This window comes from Plectropomus leopardus, chromosome 8 (genome assembly GCF_008729295.1).
Source record: "Plectropomus leopardus isolate mb chromosome 8, YSFRI_Pleo_2.0, whole genome shotgun sequence".
Lineage (NCBI taxonomy): Eukaryota > Metazoa > Chordata > Actinopteri > Perciformes > Serranidae > Plectropomus > Plectropomus leopardus.
In genome coordinates this window covers 6077875-6098730 of record NC_056470.1, presented here as the reverse complement: position 1 = coordinate 6098730, position 20856 = coordinate 6077875, and the positions used below count along the sequence as shown (strand labels likewise).

General features: G+C 38.4%; 2 protein-coding genes across 2 annotated transcripts in view; one reads left to right on the top strand and one right to left on the bottom strand.

The window, feature by feature from the left end:
- Positions 1-11367, bottom strand: part of tti1 (TELO2 interacting protein 1) — a 30825-nt gene extending 19458 nt beyond the window's left edge. The window contains exons 1-7 of the mRNA XM_042491944.1: positions 11238-11367; positions 9099-9838; positions 7261-7598; positions 6896-7172; positions 5772-5949; positions 4579-4871; positions 1529-1945 (exon numbers count right to left, since the gene is read on the bottom strand). Of these exons, the coding sequence (XP_042347878.1) occupies positions 1529-1945; positions 4579-4871; positions 5772-5949; positions 6896-7172; positions 7261-7598; positions 9099-9824 (2229 nt within the window). The 5' untranslated portion in view covers positions 9825-9838; positions 11238-11367. The remainder of the gene's footprint in view (positions 1-1528; positions 1946-4578; positions 4872-5771; positions 5950-6895; positions 7173-7260; positions 7599-9098; positions 9839-11237) is intronic.
- A 988-nt stretch (positions 11368-12355) lies between these two features.
- Positions 12356-20569, top strand: LOC121946955 (zinc finger CCCH-type with G patch domain-containing protein-like). The gene is given in 8 exon segments (XM_042491800.1): positions 12356-12488; positions 13461-14124; positions 15122-15255; positions 15501-15629; positions 15632-15661; positions 15870-15992; positions 18388-18802; positions 20129-20569. Coding segments are annotated over 7 exon segments (1578 nt in total). The 5' UTR covers positions 12356-12488; positions 13461-13516; the 3' UTR covers positions 20268-20569.
- The last annotated feature ends 287 nt before the right edge of the window (positions 20570-20856 follow it).

Below are 20856 nucleotides of genomic sequence, written 5' to 3'. Positions count from 1 at the left end.
AACCACAGAGGTGTGGACTCGTGACTTGGACCAGAGTTGAACTTGAGTCATGAATCTGGTGACTTCAGGCTTGACTTGACACAATCAGACTCAACTTTTAACACCAATAACTTGGGATCTCATGTGACGTTTTGACTTTGACTTTGGAATGACTTGATAAATTCCTCACACCCAGAGATGAAATAAAGTGTTGTTAAAAAAAACTGTGTATACTTTGAGTATAGCAGTGTGACAGCAGCCAGTCTCACTGAGCTAAGAAGAGGTAAAGGTGCCTAGGCAGTGCAGGCCGGTGGACAGACAACAGACGATTCCTCAGATTATTACATTCAGATGTGAAACCTCTGAGGTAGTCAGCAAAAAATGGATGGCAACATACAAAACATTCATCTTAAGAGTTAAAAATGACTGTAACTGTGTCACAAAACATGCCCTAAGATACTAAATCTGATCATTCTGCTCTGTATTTAACCCTTAGGGACTGTTAATCTTTTTATCTCTAGTTCAGCTCCTACAATAAGTCTTAAATACACTGTGTAAAAACAATTGTCACATTCATACTGTTAAGTGCAAAAATTGCAATTTTTTTATTCCACAGCCATCAAAGCATAAAAAATATGCACTGTATTATTTCTTGGTGTCATTCTGGGCTTTTGCTTTGAAATTTCTAATTTTTACTATTTTCTACCTGATGACATAATTTTCACCATATTTGGCATATGGAGAAAATACATGCTATTTCCACTCGGTGCAATCAATCAGGCTGTGATAATCAAAAAAGTCTACTTTGTATGTAGTATATAGAAAATAATTTATTTCTTCCCCTCTACAAAAAGTGTCATCATGACAAAAACACGGAGTGTAATGGGTTAAAATTCTGTAAATTAATGAAAACGTGATATTTATGGGTAGGACTGATGTTGGTAAAAAATCAGTGAGAGGGAGGAGAGAGCAGAGAGGTATTCAGTTGGTTGCAATCTGTAACCTCACTGCTAGACATCACTAAATCCTTCATTCTGGTCCTTTAATGACCAAGAGTTGTGATAGCTGATTAGTTATTAAAGTCATTTATCAAAATAAAAAATAAATCCAAATATTCACTTCTTGGTAAATTAAATCTTTGTGTTTTGGACTTTTGGTTGAACAAAACATGCTATTTTAAGATGTCACTTTGGGCTCTGAGAACTTATAACATTTTCTTATTGACTAAGTGATTGATCTGTTTAACAAAAATAAAACTGATAAATTGTCAAACTGTCCCCGCCCATATCTGCACATGCACAGTCTGAATATATTGTGATAAAATCTATTAAATGCACAACATTTTCTTAAATTTTTTTGTTATATTTCTACTTTAAAATGGTGATAAGATCCTACTGCCTCAGATTAGTGATTTTTTTTTTCTGTACACATCTCTTGCTTTCTGAAATTGTCTTAAAAACTGTTGGCTCTATTTTGTTAGTTCTTAATTTTCCTCATTTTCGGGTGCTACTGTACATTCTAACAAAATGCCACAATGTGCCAATGTTACCTGTGGATGCTGGCTGAGTCTCTGCAGGTTCAGTGAAATGTCATTGAGCAGGTAGTCAGAGTTCTCATTGATCAGCTCCTTGAGAGACGGGTAACCACAGGCCTTACTGATGTCCCACATAGAGCCCAGCGCTGTCTGGCTGACCAGCAACGTCTCCTCTCCGGCTTTCTCCAGTACGGGGTACAGCGATGTCATCAAAATGGGCCGAAAGTCCGGCCCCAGCGCCTGAGCAAAGCAGGCGATGCCCTCGAGCTGGATACACAGCTGCCAGATGTTGCTGTTGAGCTGGTGGATTGTGGAGGTGGACGGTGAGGAAGATGTGGTGCCAAAAGAAGAAGGAATCACTTGGAGAGAGTTTGCTTGAGTGTTGCTATTATTACTGTTGGATATGGAGAGGAGCCTGGAGGAGCTGAGCAGCTACAGACAGACAAAAGACAAATGTCATTATCATCCATCATACAGTTTGTCTCACACAGTTCTACAGTGTTGTACTTTATACACATTAAAGGGTTAATATACAGATGATACATTTACATTTTGACACATGAGCAGACAGCTGCATTTATGCCTGATTGTACATGTGGACATATTATTTTTATGAGGAGGAAAAACAACAAAGTTGAGGAAAAGTGGAGAGGGAACCAGAAATAAGACTGAATTTCATATCAGTGCTTGTATGAGAAAATAAAGCTCAGTTTAAAAGTAAACTGAAACAAACTTCAGAGTACATTTAATTTTACTAAAGACATTTTTCATAGTACCTTAACTTTTACAAAGTAACGTGATACTGTTAATTTATCTTTAACCTAATGAAGAAAAAAAACACTCTCAGGGAACCTTTCATTTGACAACAACAAACTATACAGTGCACCATTAATTTAACAAGACAGATTTAAATCTTTAAGGAACCTTTGCTTTAACCCCCCAAAAATCTACATGGTACCTTTAAAAAATGAAAAACAAAACCTCTACATTGCACCAACAAAAAAACCCTCTACTTGGTACCTTTAGATTAACAAAAAATAAACTCCTCAAGGCAGCTTTAATTTGACCAAAAATCTCTACAGGGTACGTTTGATCAACAAAAACTCCAAAGGGCACCTTGAATTTAACAAAAATAAATCTACTGAGTACCTTTAATTTGACAAAAACTGAACTCTTTAAGGTAGCTTAATTTGGCAAAAAAACTACAGGATACCTTTGACCCCCCAAACCCTCAAAATGGTACCTTTTCATATTCATACAAGTAATTGACAAAACAAACAAACAAACAAACAACAAAACTGTACAGGGTAGCTTGAATTTGACAAAAAAATTAAAAAAAAACTCTACAGGGAACCTTTGAGAAAAAATGAAGAAAAAAAATTAAAAAGCTGTTTTTAAAACTCATGCAGTGTAGTTTTGATTTAACAAAAAAAACTCTACAGGGTATGTTTACTTCAAAAAAGAAAAAGAAAAAAAACTCCACAACTAAGAAATATCACCCAATCCCAACACTTAATGCAATATACTGTAAAAAAAATCAGTAATGGCTGCTCATGTCCAAAACTCATAAAACCCTAAACCTTTACACAATGATTGTAGCTCACATCCGCCATCAGTAGCAACGTGCTCCCCTGCTGGATCCATACAGAGAGTAACAACACTGGCTGTATGCCCTTTTCCTATATAACGATCACTGTCAACACTGATACACAGGTGAGACTGAGCGTGTATACCATGTTGGTATTTATGCCACATTCCTTTTATGACTGTAACTACTTTGACTCGAGGGAGGACCAACGTCTCTACAGTGGCTAAACCTTCCCTCTATCTACTGTAGATTTCTGTGCTTGGAATCCTTTTTTATTTCACGGTGTGCCTCTGGGCACACATTTTAGCTGACAAAGAGACACTGAAAGTTTATCTACAAACTAACACAGCTCTGCCAGTGTTTTAAGTTCTGTGCTGCTTGGAGGCTCTGAGATATTTTCTCTGCCTGTCAGCTCAATAGTCCAGCCTGGAAAGTTTTAGAGCAGTTACTTAAAACCCTGGAACCCTCTGCTCAGTCTGTCGAGGCAGAAGAGCAGACAGCGGTCAGTCCAAGGCCGTGATGTGAGCGCAGTGTGGGTATGTTTCTTTGTTTGGAATTAAGTGATGTGACTGTGATCGAGTTTAAATGCAGAAAGAGTTGTGCATTATGAGCTGAACACAGGAGCCTTGATTAGAAAATGTTCACAGAATACAAAATGAGATGTAAAATTTTTAAATCAAAGTACCACTTCCTCATTCATCAGAAAATCGTTTTACAAAGAGCTGGATCATCTATTACTGGTGATGATCATTCGCAGAGAGTTTGCTGATCAGTTAATTTAGCAGATAATGATGCAATATTCATAGCCTGTAAGGAAATCCAATTATAAACCTTCAGGGACATTAAAGGAGCAGCTGAGGTTTTGGGAAATGCACTTATTTTCTTTCTTGACCAGAGTTAGATGAGAAGATTTATACCATTCTCATGTCTCTATGGTAAATATGGAGCTTCAGCAAGCAACCAGTTAGCTTAGCTTAGCATAAAGACCGGAAACAGGGAAACAGCTAACCTGGCTCTATCTAAAAGTAACAACATCCACCTAGAGTGGTTCGAATTTTGCATCGGTGCCAGAATATGGAGCTGCCTTTATTGGAATCAATGGGACGGGCACGGCAAATCACACTCAACACATCAAATCTTTGACATTTCATCTTTGACTAAGAAAATCTTGAATTAAATACATTTATAAAATATTACTTGGAGCCAGCCTCAAGTGGCCATTAGAGGAACTGCACTTTTTGGCTTTGTTGGTATTTGTCAGCCCTGCATGTTGCTGCTTGCTACAGACACAAAAGTGGTTTCAAAAAGCCTATTTCAGAAAATGCAGGACTATACCTTAAATTATTCAATAAAAAGTGAAAATCAAAAGTTAAAGTTTTGTCATGTGAAATGAAACCAAACCAATATTAAACTGTAACAAAGTCAAATCCTTATTCAGGACAAAATATCAAAGCTGAAGGGCTGAAACTGTCCTCACCTGCTGGTCCTGCCGGTCTCTGTCCGTCTCCTCACTGACAGTAATCAAGTGCCAGTTGTTCAGACTGGTGTACTCCTCCATTATGGAGACCACTGCCACTTTAAGGTCTTCCTGGGTGGCAGAGTGTCCCCGAACTCGACTGTCCAAACCCTGACCCTTTGTTGCCACGGCGATGCCTGCGGCACCCCTGACAATCTCATTTAGCACCATGGCAGCCTGCTTTCTGTACGCTGACGACTGTTGGTACAGATCCAGAAAGTGATCTGTCAGTAGGTAAATGTTGCCATAGTAACCTGAAGACAGACAGAGGGAAAGTTACTTGTTATATTTTTTGGGGGGGTGTCAAAGAAAATGTCAAATGTAAATCTTTAAACAAAATATGTGGCCAACTCCTTTCTAACCCTTAGGGACTATTTGGCGCATTTTACAGGTTTCCATTCTTCATTTCTTGATAATGTTGGCTGTGTATATGCATATGGCATAAATGTTGGCAAGTTAGTGTATTTTTGTTTAATCTTGGAAATTCCAGCTCAGCTCCTACAATAAAATACACTGTGTAAACAATATTGTTACATTCATACTGTTAAACGCAAAACATGCGACACTGAAAGCCATTTAGACTGCAATTTTTGATACCACAGCATTCAGTCATTCCAGTCTATTGCCTCAGAATTAGTCATTTTAGTATTTTCCATGATGACGTCTTTTTTTTTATACCATATTTGGCACATGGTACGTTATTCCCACTAGGTACACTGTCACAATCAGTGTTGCTGCAAATTACTGACATATCTCAGGCAGTGATCATTAAAAAACAAAAACAAAAAATCTATTTTGTATGTATTATACTTAAAATAAATCACTTTTTGTTTTTTTTGTTTTTTTCATCTAAAATCATAGTGGCATCATGACAAAAAAAATGCCATTTAACTGGTTAAAATTCTGAAAATGAATGAATTTTTTATATTTCTGATTAGGACTGATGTTGGGTAAAAATTAACACAGTGGAAGTAAAAAATCATATTAATGTATAATAATTTTTGTGCGCAGAGTGATACGAGTTTGTGTAATATTAAAGCGGGCCCTATTTGAGACTAAAGTCAAGAACTTATGTCTGCAGAAGAATAATAAATTTACTGCAGATGATTTTGATACAGTCTATCCCTTCAGTTCATATCAAACAGCGCTCATACCTAATGTTCGACAGATCTCCGTGAGCACAGAGTAGATCTTGTCATCTGTGAAGTAGAGGAAATGCTTCCTCTGTATGTGAGCAGTGAAAGAATCAGGCGAGCCTGAATTCGTCTCTAAGGGAGCAGCGAAACTCCTTTCCTCCACAATGCGAACATCCATCACATCCAGCTCCAGCACCTGTGGGCACACGCGACAATTTGTTGTGCTTTTAATTATTTGTGATTAACAGCTGTAGCTGGAACCGTTTTTAAAAATTACCTTCTGGCTTATTATCCTGTTCTGCTTCTAGTGGCATTTTCAAGCGAAAAGCATTGAGCGAAAACAACTGAAACTAGACAGTGCTGATCAGATGAATCAAGATTCTGTTATTGCATTGCCTATTTCTCACCTCAAATGGATTCAGAAACATATTTTAGTATACTGTTTGCTGTTAAAATGAGAAACGTTGTGACCAAGCCGCCATGTTGAAAACAGTCGGGCCAAAACGAAGCACCAGCACCACCCAGCAGCCGGGTTGTAAATGTGCTTATTTTACAGCTAAACAGTAAAATTTGTTCCTGATATTGTTTCTTCATTTTTAATCATTCTGATTTACTTGACTTAATTTGATAGAAAACACACACGGAAACTTTTAAAAGGCCACTGTGGGGGCTTATTAGATATTATAATAAAGGGGGAAAAATTCCAAAAATTAGGCATTTTAAAAAACAAAAGTTACAAGGCAATTACCTGAAAATAAGCAAAAAAAGAAAAGTAAAAACCAAAAACAAACAAGAAAATGACCTGGGAAAAGTGCAAGAAAATGAAAAAAAAAAAGTGTAATTTTTAATTATAAAGTTATACTGATTATGAATGTAGTTTTTCGGGCATCTTCCCCTATTTTGTGATTATTTTCTAATAGTTCTTTTTTTCAGGTAATTTTCTTTTCATTCAATTTTCACCTTTTAATTTCTTACTATCAGTTGAACATGTCTTGCTAAGTTGGTCTTTTTTTCTCCATGCTTTTTTAAAAAAGCATGGGGAAAAATAGCTTGGGAGAGGCATCTGAACACAGCACAAGAAAACAGATGTCAAACTAGGTTTTAAAGGGGTTAAAACCACTGATCTGACACGGTGACATTACCTGCATCAAGGCTTTGGAAATCCTCTCGAGATGTGCAGCTGAGTTCAGTACCACAGAGACCAGCGGCCCCAGGACTTTTAAATAACCCAGAAACACGTTGAGGACAAACAGCTTCTTTTTGTCGTCAGAGGTCCTCATCAGTCTGGGCAGGGAGGTGGCCAGAGAGTGGAGATTCTCTGACAGCACGTCAGTGAAAGTCTGAGCACCGCTGCTGTTTTTATCACTGCTGCTACAGCTCTGATTCCTCTGTGAGACCTCCTTGAGAACAGCTTCACACCTACAGGAGAGGACAGGGTTCATTTTACATCTTATCAGGTAATCTGGCCTTTAATATTATTTTTCTTCACAAAAAAGTCAGATTTAACCTCCGTGTGACTCTGGGCTCCTCATCATTGACTGCCCCGACCAGAGCCTCCAGTAGCAGCCCAACACACTCTCCCAGTGACTGGCTGCACCTGGCCAGCAGGTGGTCGTCCAGCTCCACCAGCTCCAGTCTGACCCTCCAGTGTTGGTGAGCCGATGTGCAGGAGATGATCTTCTTCAGGAGCACAGACAGTTTCCCCGCCGTGCTCTTCACCCACTCTGCTGTCCGATGCACCATCAGCTGGGCGATTCTCCCCAGCTCTGGTGACGGGGTCTTCACAGCCTCACTGGACTGAAGCTGGGAGTCTTCCATGACAAGCCCCACGGTCCTCGACCACACCTGAGTGACAATAAGAGTGAAAAGTGACGATTGCGTGGCAAAGATTAATCATTGCACTAGATTTTAATAAGAATATAATTATTTTTTTTATTTCACTTTGGGCCAAACATGGGCAGAACTGTTTTCTTGCTCATCTATGTCGTTAATTTGCCATCACCTTGCGCCCACGAACTTTCATCCTATTCTATTAGAGTTTCAGTTGTATGGCGAAAATACAAATCTATATACAGATCTATATACTCTGTAAATTTGCCTAGGTACACCTTTTTTATTTTCATGCATCTTTCAGTGTTCAAATTACTACCAAGACTGTTTATTTATTCAAACAATTTAAACTCAGAAATGAAACACACAAAGGTTTAAATAAAATGATACAAGGATGTTTTTTGTAGACACATATGAAGAATTACATTCAATAAATTGAATTAAATTGAATACTATGTTTTGCTTTAAATACTGTATGTGTCAGAGGAAAAGCCTTTTAAGCAGTATACTGCCTCTCAAGGCACACTCACTGCCCTGTTTTATTAAACAAAATACAGTATATTTCTAATATATGGTGTGATGATGAGCAGAAAATTTGAAGAAATATTCACCCACAAAAGAACCGGTTTTATATCAGTTATTCACCACAGGTTACCTTTGAATTTGTGAAGAAATTTTGTTTTTCTTGCATGCCTCCAATGAGAATGCAGAATCCAAAAAAGGCCGACATTGTTCATGAACTGAAGTAAAGGGGGGTTACACAGCAGCAAAACCGTACCTAAACTATATCCATTTACAAACTCTAACACAGCTAGTGCGGTATAATTCAAGTCTCATTTATCCAGTGTATATGCTCAGCACATCCCTAACACATGATTTTCTACTAAAACATAACTACACATTTACGCCTAGAAGTAGCACGACCTGAGCATACCCAGGCCCGCTACTCACATATGCATGAGACCGTTTTTGTTGACGTGTTTTACAACTGGATAAAAGAGACTTGGATTATACTGCAGGAGTTGTGTGAGAGTGTGTGAATAGATGTTTTGATATAGTTTTGCTGGAGTGAAAGAGCAGCAGTATCACACAGTGAGTAACTGATGAACAAATGGTCATTTTGCAGGTGAAGTGCTGAATCAATTAATTATTTCAGATTTATTCATTTAAAACTCCAAACATTCATTAGTTTTAGCTCAATTCACTGCTTCCTCTGTATTATTATTGAGAATTGAACATTTTAAAGTGTTGAACTTTGGGTTCAGACCAAAAAAAGCAAAATGTAGACGTCACCTTGACTCTCTGCGACTTGTAAAAGCCATTTTGTTTACTATTTTATGGTCAGTAAATAACAGACATAAATATGTGCATTTCTAGATGATAATTAGGGTTTTTCATTATTTATTTATCTGTAGATTATCTTCTTGATAAATCAATTAATCAAATGGTGAGAAATGTTCACCACAACTCTCTAGAGCTCAAAGGGGCAAATATTCAAACACAGAGATATGTTACCTTGATGGCGCTGACTGTGACTGCGTGGCCTTGTCTCAGATCTCCTGTGATGACCCTGGCTACAGCCACAGTGATGCCAGGTAGGAATGAAGCCATGGTGCTGCCTATAGCACATCTCTCCTCTGAAGATGGGACTACATGCTCCTGAGTGCAGTCACACTGCAGAGTCAAAGCCTGAAGGCACTTCAACGCTGCTGCCTGTACGTCTCGAGACTTCTCCTTCTCTGCTAAAGCCAGCAGCAGCGAAACGGCAGCTCCCAACCCGGGCAGCATCATCGGCTCAAAGAGCTTGAAGACTATATCGCCATAAGCAGCGTGAAGCAGTGAGTCCAGGCACCTCAGCACAGCCGATTTCAGCTCCTCGGATGTGTCTGCAGGTTTTCCAGGATCGGCTGGAGAGCACAGGCAGAGGCAGAGCTCTGAGAGGAGGTCACGGAGGGTCTCCCAGCTCTGGACACAAGTGTTCTCCAGGACGTGGCTCATGGCCTCAGCCACTGCCTGCACCAGTTTGTCCTTCTTGGGCCCAGGGACTTTAAGGACGAAGCGAAGAGGGAAGAGGACGTACTCCTGGAGCTGCTGCAGTGTGACATCGTTGACGTCTTTTAACTGGGCGCTCAGCGTCTCCACGTTGGTCACGGTGGGTTCTCGGGTGAGGAGGACACAGGCCGGGCGCAGGTAGGCAAATGCGATCTTTGGATCACTGATCTGAGCCATGACTGGAGGCATGACAGCAGGGGTCACTGTGAGAGGGTGCAGAGAGACAAACAACAGATGCAGAAGTAAGAAAAAGGAAACTCAAGTACTATAGAATAAACTGTAATTAATATATTCTTATAGGTAAAATAATAAAATTTTTTACTTTGAGATTAAATCTGTAAAGCTCAACTGCCATTTATAGGGATTCACAATAATATCGGCACATCATTGGTATCGGCAGATATTGACTTTAAAATGAAATAGCGGTTTCAGCCAACATTTCTGATGATATCACAAACCAATAAATGTCTTTATACTGACAAAGGGATCACGATGAATGAATGTTAAATACATCGAAAAGCAATGTGTTTCATGTCTCCATCTGCAGGTGAGCATTCATGATTAGGGCATGTATAATACGATCTTAATTCCACCACAGAAGAGATGATGATCACTACAATTAGGTGGTGATAAAAACTGATGTATTATTATAGGTATCGGTTATTGGCCAAAAATCCAATATTGTGCATCCCCAGCCATTTTTTTTTAGGTTATAAATCCCTATTACTTTTCAGCTAGTCTTTCTTTTATTTTGACAACTTACAAATTTCACCTGCTTTGACGTTGCCAATTTTTGACATGGTCACTACCTGGTCTTTGCAGGAAAACTAAAAACGTAATTGTACGTCCTAAAACAGTTTGGTCAAACATCAAGAACACAAACTGCATCATGTCTGAAGGTTGACACTCCTCTCTGTGGTAACGGTGCTACTTTCTGCCTTACACCTTACCAGTGGTGTTTTGTTTTTTGCCCCGATCATCTTAATTACTTACTACAAGAAAGGGAAGGAAGAAGGAAGGGAAGGAGTCATTTAGTTAAATTTCTTTCAAGAGCATGGGGAGAAGGCAACGAACAACTTAACAAGACATGACCCAAAATGTAGCTAAAACTCAGTGAAAATGGTACAATAAAGTTAGCTGAGAATTTGCCAGAAAAGATAAAACAAAACTCAACACAAAAAAGACCATAAAAAGTGTGGGGGGAAAGTATTTATTGTATTTTTTATACATAATATAAATTATTCGATTTTTAAATCTAGTTTTCCAGAAGTTTATTTCATTTTGGGGGGAAAATTTTCTAATATTTCCACTTATGCTTTTTCAACTATGCAATGTCTGCTGCGAAAAAGGTCTATTTACTAAACCGCCTGACAGTATTACCGTTTTTTTGTCAGGCTGCTGTTCTAAATTGCCTGATACTCCGCGCCGACATTCCGTTTTTAGGTTAAATGTACCAACAGCAGGCAGATAAAAGTTACTGCAACATTTCGATGCAGTAACGGCGAAGCCTCCTAGCATCGATGTGCTCTTTAGTTATCTTAGCTGCTAGCCTCCAGCAGGCTGCTAAAGATGCACTGTGGCGACAACAAACATGTAACTAACCTTCATATTAGTACACACGTTGAGTGGAGCCACTGAGCGAAGCAAAAACAACACAAAAATATGTTTCATCTTTACAGAAACAAACAAATCTCACGCTGGGGAAGTAACTGAACTCAAGCGCCACGTGACGTCATTATTCTGCGACGACACACACAGTGCACGTGAGTAAAAGAACTTCCGGTTTTGTCGCGTTATCGTCAAAATAAAACAACATAAAGTTTTTCTATGAAAAAGAAAAATCTGGAATACTCAATTATTAAAAATAAATCCCAAATCTCAATGGTTAAAGGTTATTTAATGTAGAAAAGTGATGTGAAGACCGTCTCATGTTTGCTTTGTTTTTACTTCGTGCTGTGGCAGTATTGGGAAGAAACTAGTTAAATGTAATAATTTGATAAAATAACAAAAATATTATTGTAACCAGTAACTGTGGAAAAATGTTATTAAATAACAGTTACTATTAAAAAATTGTGGTGGTGGTGGTGGTGGTGGGGGGGGGGGGGGGGGGGACATCTGAATATATAGAATATAATATGACATGACAATTATGTTGCATCTTTTTGCTCTGCAGGAATACCTTTTTTGCATACTACATGATTTAAAAAATGCAATAACGCTAAAAAATGTTTTTGGCGTTATTGCCCAGTTTAAAATATTTGCCAGCAAAGAAATCATTATGTAATAAATGACATTACTTTGATGAAGTAATTAAAATAATTACATTACTTTTTTGACAGGGTATCCAGTAATTTAACATACTGCATCTTTTTGCTCTGTAGAATACCTTTTTTTGACATAGCCTGTTTCTGGACTTTTTTTGCTTTTCATGCCATGTTTAAAACATTCGTCAGAAAATAAATGAAAAAGTCTTCAAACGTAATGTTACATTTCTTTAAAAAAGTAATTAAAATAGTTACATTACTTATTACTTTTTAACCGAGTAACTTGTAGTTTTTAACCAATTACATTCCAGAAGTAACTGTCCCAACAGTGGTGCTGTCAGCAGGTGATCAAAACCATCCAATATATGCTGATTATTTTACTTTGAAAGAAAGTTTTCAACACAGTAGTCCAGCGTTGATTCTGCTGCGAGCTTGATACTGAATCTATTGAACCGGTGTGTGTTGTGACTGCTGCTGCTGTGAATTTGGCTTCTTGAATTACTTAATTTGTTAACGTAGAACACATTTTTATGGCTGTCACTTTTTCCGTCGGTGCTTTTGATGTCAGACAGGAAGCCTAAATACTGAGGTAATGCCAGTGTTATTACAATCAGTTGTAAAAGTCACGTTAGCTTAAACACAGCTAACATTTAGCTAAAACTAGCATCGATATAAATCTGGGTTAGCGGTTTGTAGTTAGGTTAAAACTTGTTGGTTGTGTTAATGGTACCTAATCACAAATACGAGAGGTTTATGAACCTTACAGATTAGCCTCTATAACATACAGGTGGTACACGATATAACGCTGCTTGTTATCACGGTAAAATGTAAAACATAAAGCACTGGTAACTTTATTTCCTAAATCTCTGATCACTGTCATTTTCTCTTTTGTTGTTTCATTCCAAACTCAGTCTTCCAATTTATTGTTGTTTTTTTTTTTCAATATATACACAGCCACTCAAATGTGACTTAAAATGAGACACAAAAAGGATATTTGTATTCTCCTGTGAAAACAATAGAACTGCATTTTTCAGGAGTGTAGCTCAGCCAGTTACTCGATTCCACTTTGACCTGCAGAAACCTGAGCAAATTAGCTTGATTTCTTTTAAAAAGATTGGAATATGGAGAAAAACTACAAAAGAAGAAGTTACCCCCCAAAAAATCAAAAAAACAAAACCAAAAAGTCGTGAAAAGTACAAAAAAAAACCCACTTGTAATAAATAAATTAAATATATTAATAATATGGTAATGACCTGGAAACAGCGCTGTCAATGTATACAAATTTGTAATATAATTTTAACTATGTAATTATCATAATTATAGTTTTTCCCTCACTATTTTCATTTTCCCCTTTTCCCCTTCTATATCTATTTTTTTTTCTTGCAATTTGTGGAAAATTTCTTACCAAGTCACTCATTGCCCTTTTTCTTATGTTTTTGACAGAGATCGCACCAATTTGCTCTAGGTTCAGAAGGTTTAAAGGCGTCTGAAAGCGGCACAAGAAAAGAGATGTCGCTTAGGGTTTCAAAGGGTTAAATCAACCAATCTTCTTTTCCCTCAGGTGTCTTGGAGGCTTGATGCTGTCCGCTCCTGCCCTGTCCTGTGCTAAGTGTCATTATGGATGAAGAAACCCTTGAGGCGGCCATCAGTACCTATGGTGCCCAGCTGCAGCAGGTGGAGACAGCCTTGTCAGCTGGCCTGGACCCTTCCCAGCAGTCAGACCTGCTCAAACTGAAAGAAGACCTCAGCCAGCTGATAGAGCTCACAGAGGCCAGCCTGGTGTCCGTCAAAAAGAGTCGCCTCCTGGCCAGCCTCGAGGACAGTAACAGTGGACTGCAGGCGAACAGCTCAGGGGCGGCAGCAGACACAAATGGTACAAACGGCGGTTTGGACGATGAGTTTGCTGCTTTCTACTCTACGCTGGGGGAGTCATCGGGGAGTAGCTCTGATGCTAGAGAGAAGGACAATGAGGAGGAAGGTGGGGTAGAGGATGGTGAAGACGAGGAGGAAGAAGAAGAAGATGCACTCAGTGGTACCAAAGTAAGAGCACCGTACCGGACAACGTGGGGGACACTGGAGTATCACAATGCCATGGTGGTGGGGGCAGAACCGCCAGATGGAGAAGAGGCACAAGTAAGAGTGCTGTACGTCTACCCCACCCAGAGGTCTATGAAACCCTGTCCATTCTACTTAGAGGACAAGTGTCGATTCCTGGATAATTGCAGGTAAGGCACCAACGTTTTTGTCTATTTTTAACTTACAACAGCAAAATGCTGTATTAACTCAACCCTCTGAGACATGGATCGACATCAGTGTTGTTGTGCTGCATTCAGACGCCTCTCACAAGCATTTAAACCTCTAAACCTTCTGCAAATTGGTTTGTTTTCTTTCAAAAACATGGAAAAAAGGCAGCGACTTGCCCTAAAATGTTACACCAATTTAAAAAAAGAAAAAAAATAAGTAAAAGGTGATAAGAAAACAATCTATAAAAGTAGCTTTCAAAAAAGATTGGGAATAGATATAAAATGACCAAATAACTAGAAAAAAATGTCAAGAAAATTTTTGAAATCATATTTAAAATTCGGTAACAGCAAATAATTATTTAATTGTTATTATTTATATTTATTATTTTCCTATTATTTTATTTAAGCTTTTTTTCAGGTCATTTCCTGTTTTTTATTCTTCTACTTTTCGTTGTGCGAATTTCAGGGGTTGTTTTTAGTTTCTTGCTAATTCTGGGTCATTTCTCGTTAAGTTGCTCCATGCCTTCTTTCCATGTTCAAGCCAATTTTCTCAGGTTTTAAAGGGTTAACTTACCCACATCTGCCATTTCTGCAATAGCAGATATCATCCAGCAAGTGTCACCAATTGTCCACATGATGCAGGCTTTATCCTGTCCACAGCTTTAGAATACAGCCTAAAATATTCTGTGAAACATTGTCTTCTTCGCACCTTTATCTTATAATTTATAATCACTCTCCATGTCATCTATTGATCTGCTGAACCTGAAAGAATATCTAAAGAGGGTGACAGTAGAGATTTTTGATGACTCATGACTGTCTAACTACTGCTTCTGAGTGTTTACACTCTTGACAACAATAAATCAGGACAGCTGTGTTTTTTAGTTTAGCACAGAGCCTCTGTGGGCCACATTAATCCCTCACTTATTTTATGTCAACTCCTATGAATCTCAGCTCTGTCCGTCCCCCTTTTTTATCAAAGGTTTTCCCACGGTGAAGTGGTGTGCGTGTCAGAGCTCAGAGAGTTCCTTGAGTTTGACCTCAGTAACCTCGAAGAAGGCTCGTCCTGCTTGGCTCGACATGAGGACGGCATCTGGTACCCGGCCAAAATTAAAGGTATTCTGTTGACGGGGCAAGTTCTTAGAGTTTGAAAGTAAACTCAGACAGTTTGGGCAATGAGGTCATGCTAAGTTGACTAAATGATGTCATCTTGTCAAAACATGTAGTAGATACATTGCCAGAAAATCTTCAGCGATTCATCTAAATAGAAATGCACAAAGTAATAAAAAGACAGAGGTAAGAAGAAATGTTTCCATTTCACTTGAGTGTTTTGCTGACTCAAGTGTTCTCTCCACTTGTAGAAATTGACAGTGGTTTCTACACCGTGAAGTTTGACTCACTGCTGCTAAAAGATGTCGTGGTCGAGGCCGACTGCATCATCCCGCCTTTGAGAGAAGACGACCCGCTCTCCTCCGACTCTGACCTGGACGACACACAGGAGAAGATGCGGCTTATGCGAAAGGTGTTTATGGATATGTGCCGTCATCCCCTTGTCATCCAAATTTGAGCTCATTGAAGAAATCTTGCAGAATTTAAAATGTGACTTGGGTGTATTACATAGAACTTTAATTAATAGCCTTGTATTCCATTCTGCATGCTAGTAAAGATTTTAATCGTTTTGAAAGTTGTTTGACAGTAATTTTTTTGTTTTTTCACTTGTTACCCAACAGTTCTGGACTCTGCTGCAGATTCCACAGAAACATTGAACAGTGCGAATTTCGGCGGCTGGGAGGCACATACGAGAGGCATCGGATCCAAGCTTATGCTCAAAATGGGCTATGAATATGGGAAAGGTAACAAGTTTAACATAACATTAAAGCCATTTTAGGTTCTAAATAATGCTCTGCACAGATCAAATCAGTAATTTGTGATCTGCTTAAATGAATGAATGACTTTATTCCACACATGTACTTATTTATTAATTATTTTAACACGCTTTTCATTCTTCATTTTTTGATTATATTGGCTGTGTTCATGCATATGGTATAAATTGGTGTATTTTTGATAAATCTTAGAATTTCCAGTTCAGCTCCTACAATAAGTCTAAAACACACTGTGTAAACAAAATTGTTACATTCATACTGTTAAGTGCAAAAAATTCTCTATTGAAACCCATTCAAACTGTAATTTTTGATCCCGCAGCCACCAAAGCATAAAAACATGCACTGCATTATTTCTGAGTCATCCCAGGCTGTGATAATCAAGAAAAATCTACTTTCCATGTAGTATATGGAAAATAATTCCTTTTTTGTGTTTTTTTTAATGTAAAAACATAATGTCACCATGACAAAAATGTAGCATTTAAAGGGTAGAAATTCTAAAAATGATTGAATATTTTATATTTATGATTGGAACTGATGTTGGTTAAAATAAATTAAATGAAAGTAGAAAATCATATTAATGTATAATATTGCTAACAGTACTGCAGTACACTCCATACAAATGTGTCAGCAGTATTTTAAGAGGCGATAACATCCATTTCACATCAGTTTTATATCCTCTTTGTCACACCCATGCTAAAGATTTACAACAAACTTAGTGCCACAGTTGTATTGTCCTCTTATAGAAACCAGCTCATATTCTCCTTATGGTCACACGTTTCTCGGGGGTTCTTACTGCCACAAAAACATGTATACAAGATTTCCAAAATCCTTCAGCCTCTGCCCTTGACCAAAACATTAGCCTCAGAGTTTGAGTTGATCTCTGGCCTCTGCACTGATGCTGCCAGCTGCAACTACATAGTTATGACAAGTCAAATGTGGAGGACAGATTTCACCATGGGCATTATTTTAGTATGCAGAGTAGTTTTGTACAAATCCACAAAACCTCTGGGGAATAGGTGTTGAACCAAGAAAAAAATAACAGTATCTGCACACTGGAATCACAGCCTTCAACAAAATGACTAATTTCACTATCACTGACTTATTGATCCCCCATGATCTCGATCTTTTGGTGTAAGGCGGTCATACTCAGTCCAAGCTGTCTTTAGTTCGTCTTTTTCTTTTCATGACATTCTGCCAAAATCATACATGTTAGATATTATCAGAAGTTTTTAGTCTTGGCTCATGCAAATACTGAAGTTCAATGATGTGAACATTATCGACTACCGATAGGTGTGATCTGTCTCGTTTAAAACACAGCAGCAAACCGAGTAAGAACACAAACAAATCTTGGTTCTCTTGGACTGTGGAAAGGGAGGAGAAACTGAGCTGTTGAGTGAGCAAGAGTCAGTATTTAATTTGGCTTGTATCTGATCCAACAACCAGCACTTATTTTAGTGGGAAATCTTAATTTTTGAAGTGGTTGGCCTCTCAATCTCACGGTCTCCTCCCACTAAAATAACACTGCTAACCAACTGATACGATACGATACGATACGATACGATACGATACGATACGATACGATACGATACGATACGATACGATACGATACGATACGATACTCAGTGTTGAGTCCAAGAAAAATTGAGGCTAGTAGCAAGTAGAGGCAACAAAATACACAATGTTGAGTTTGTACACAGTTGCAGTTTCTTTGTGGATTATATTGATGCTGAATATACAAGAACACTGTCGACATATGACGCCTTTTATCTTTTGTTTCTTGAGTTATGCGTTTTTGCAGAAACATATAAGGAATTGTTAATATGCCATATTTCTTAAAGGGGGTTTTGTGTAATATTCTCCACTAAGAGCAAAATGGAAATATTTTCTAAAGGAAACTAACATTGTCTTTAGATGTGTCAGACTTTAGTCTTTTCAAAAGTCTTTTCAAAGTCTTGTAGTGAATGGTAGGCATTGGTTGAGTGACATTATAATTATCTAATCACATTCATATATGCCAGGACATCTTTATGACAAGGCAAATAATAAAAAGAACATTAATGTATGATTCAAATAGGTCTTGTACAAACTTTCAATCAGTGAGTTTCAGAAGATACAATAAAACTATCAGTCATTTCATTTAAGTAAGAAGGTGGGTGTTGTAAGTGACAAGACACTAGAGTGTAACAAGAGTCATTAAAAAGAATAAATAACGTGTCAAATATTCATTAAAGTATAACCTAACTCTAACTTTCAAATGTGTTTAAATCTAATATGTTGCCAAGAGTTGGTTTTGTGCACTTGCCTTTTGCTCTCCTCTGATAAGAACACGCGTTCCTCGTCCTCACTCGTCACTTTCGTTTTTCAGGCTTAGGAAAGATGCAGGAGGGTCGAGTAGAGCCGATCATGGCAGTGGTCCTCCCCAAAGGCAAGTCCTTGGACGAGTGTGCCGAGCTCACCCAGAGACGTGCCCACAGCAAGGCAGCTAAAGATGGAACACAAACAGGCCGCCCGAAGAAGCGCAGGAAGCCTCGGGTCGCCACCGGAGAGCGCCATACCGTCTTTGACTTTCTCAACCACAAGCTGGGAAGCAAGAGAGGTGATCCTGGTGAGGGGGGTGCTGCTGTTGGACCGGCGGCAGCGACTGGGGTGGAGGCTTACAGAGGAGGGAAAAGCACCAAGAGGACACTGAATGTGAGGCTGTTCCAGGCTGCAGAGAGGGTGTCCCAGACTGAGAGGGAGATCCAAAAACTGACAGAGTCACTCAGCAGGAAGACAGGCAGGTCAGTACTGGCACCTGTGTATGTTCGCTCTGTCTTACACGTCCAATCTGACTTCTGTGAAGGTGGGGAACAAAGCCAAGACGTCAGTAATTGGAGTTCATATGGTCATGACAAACCTGGAAAAGTCGTGGAGTTTACAAATATTTATAGGCCTGGAAAAGTTATAGAGCAGGAATTATACCCTGAAGGTCCTGGAGAAGTCATAGAAATCTGTTTCACAAGTCTGTTTAATAACACATGTTCAAGGACCATCAGAAATTCGAAAATCAAACAATAATTTCTGTTTTTGTGGTTTCTGGCAATGATTAATAGTGTCATTTTGGTGATTTTGAAAGAAAACATGCCAACCAAACCCACAGGCCTGCAGGTTTGGCATGCTTTCTTTAAAAAAAAAACCAAATCATCCCAATTTTTTAAAGGAAAAAAAAAACACCAAAATGTTTTCTTTAATCATCAAAACATTTTTAGGATTTTTTTTTTTCAAAAACACTGAAATGTTTTTTTTTAAATCAACATTTTTAATGAAAAAAATCACCAATTTTTTTTCTTTTAACATAGCCAAAAATAAATCCAAATGTGTTCTTCAAAAATCACAAAAAGCCAAAAGGTTTCTTTTAAATTTGCAAAAGATTTTAAAGAAAAAATGGCTAAAATTTTCAATATAACATGCCTTCCAAAAGTTTGGGGCAATGTTTTCTTTAGAAATATGTGGTAAAATAAATAGAAAGTACAAACATTTAAAGTTGTTTGCCCCTTCCCGAAGCCAAAATACCCCCCCCCATAAATAACATACAGTCCCTTAGTTACATTTAAATATTGGCTCTGATCCTGTTCTGAATTAATTATTTTTTAAAATAATACTTATTTTATAAATCAATTACATAGTAATAACGAGGAGTATTGATGGTCTTTAAAATTTGCCTCAAAGTCATGGAAAAATCCTGGAAATGTATTGGTTAAAAATGTGTTAAAAAAAAAACCTGAGTTATAATCACTTAATTCCGCTGTAATTCTGTCTCCCCGTACACACTCAGCAGCTGTCATCTTTTACAGAATACAGGCACATTAGCAATCGCATTCACATAAACGTACACAACTGCACAACTATAATTTATGGTAAAATATGAGCACAATAGCTGCTAACTGGCTATGAAGCTCCCATCAAGAAGGCTTGTGGGAGTTGTGTAAAAATGTAAATAACATGCAAAGATTCGATGTTAGACTTTCGTTTCCGTGGCCACATCATTCTGGAAAGTGCCCCTATAGCCAGCTTGTCTCCGCGTCTCTTCTCACTTCCTAATCCGTTTGTTATTTGTGTGTGCAAAGGGACGCATCCATAGTGAAGCAGCTGGAAGAGAAGCTGTCAGCGGCCCGCCGGCTGCTGGCCCAGCAGAAAGCCCAGGAGCTGTCCATCCAGAGAGAGCACAAGAAGGCTGACACACACAAGAAGATGACTGAGTTTTAGGCTCCGTTCTCTCAAAGACTTGGAGGATAAAGGGAAGCGCTGCCTGCCTGATATGAACTTTTGTCCCTTTCCTGTTGTCAGTTACTTGCTATACATTTTTTTCAAAAGACATTTTTTAGCATTATTCTCACAGGCATTATGGATTGGAGCTGACAGTGATGCCCATTTTATGCAGAATGCAGCATTTGCTGAATCCTCTCTGCTTTTCATTTTATTTTCAGGGACTGAGCAGTTCAGTTGTTTGGTTTTAAATTGTTCACTTCACAATAATGTTACAAACTAAATTTAATTTGTGATGAGCATTTTGTCTCCTTACTTTTCTTCATCAGCGCTAAAAAACGGTGTTTGGAGAACCTACTGGGCATTTATCTTTCTTTTTACACCTTCACACAACTACACTCCAATGTAAGGAAATGTTTCTCTAACCACAGAATTATTAATGTCGTCTTTGTTAGATTTTTCTTGGAGAGGTTTCAGTAATTCTGGCCAGAGGCGGCTCAGGTGGTTAGAGTGGTAGCTATACAACGACTTGGCTTTCTGACTGATTTTTAAATTACATCCTCCAGAGTTGGGAGACCTTTACACAGTT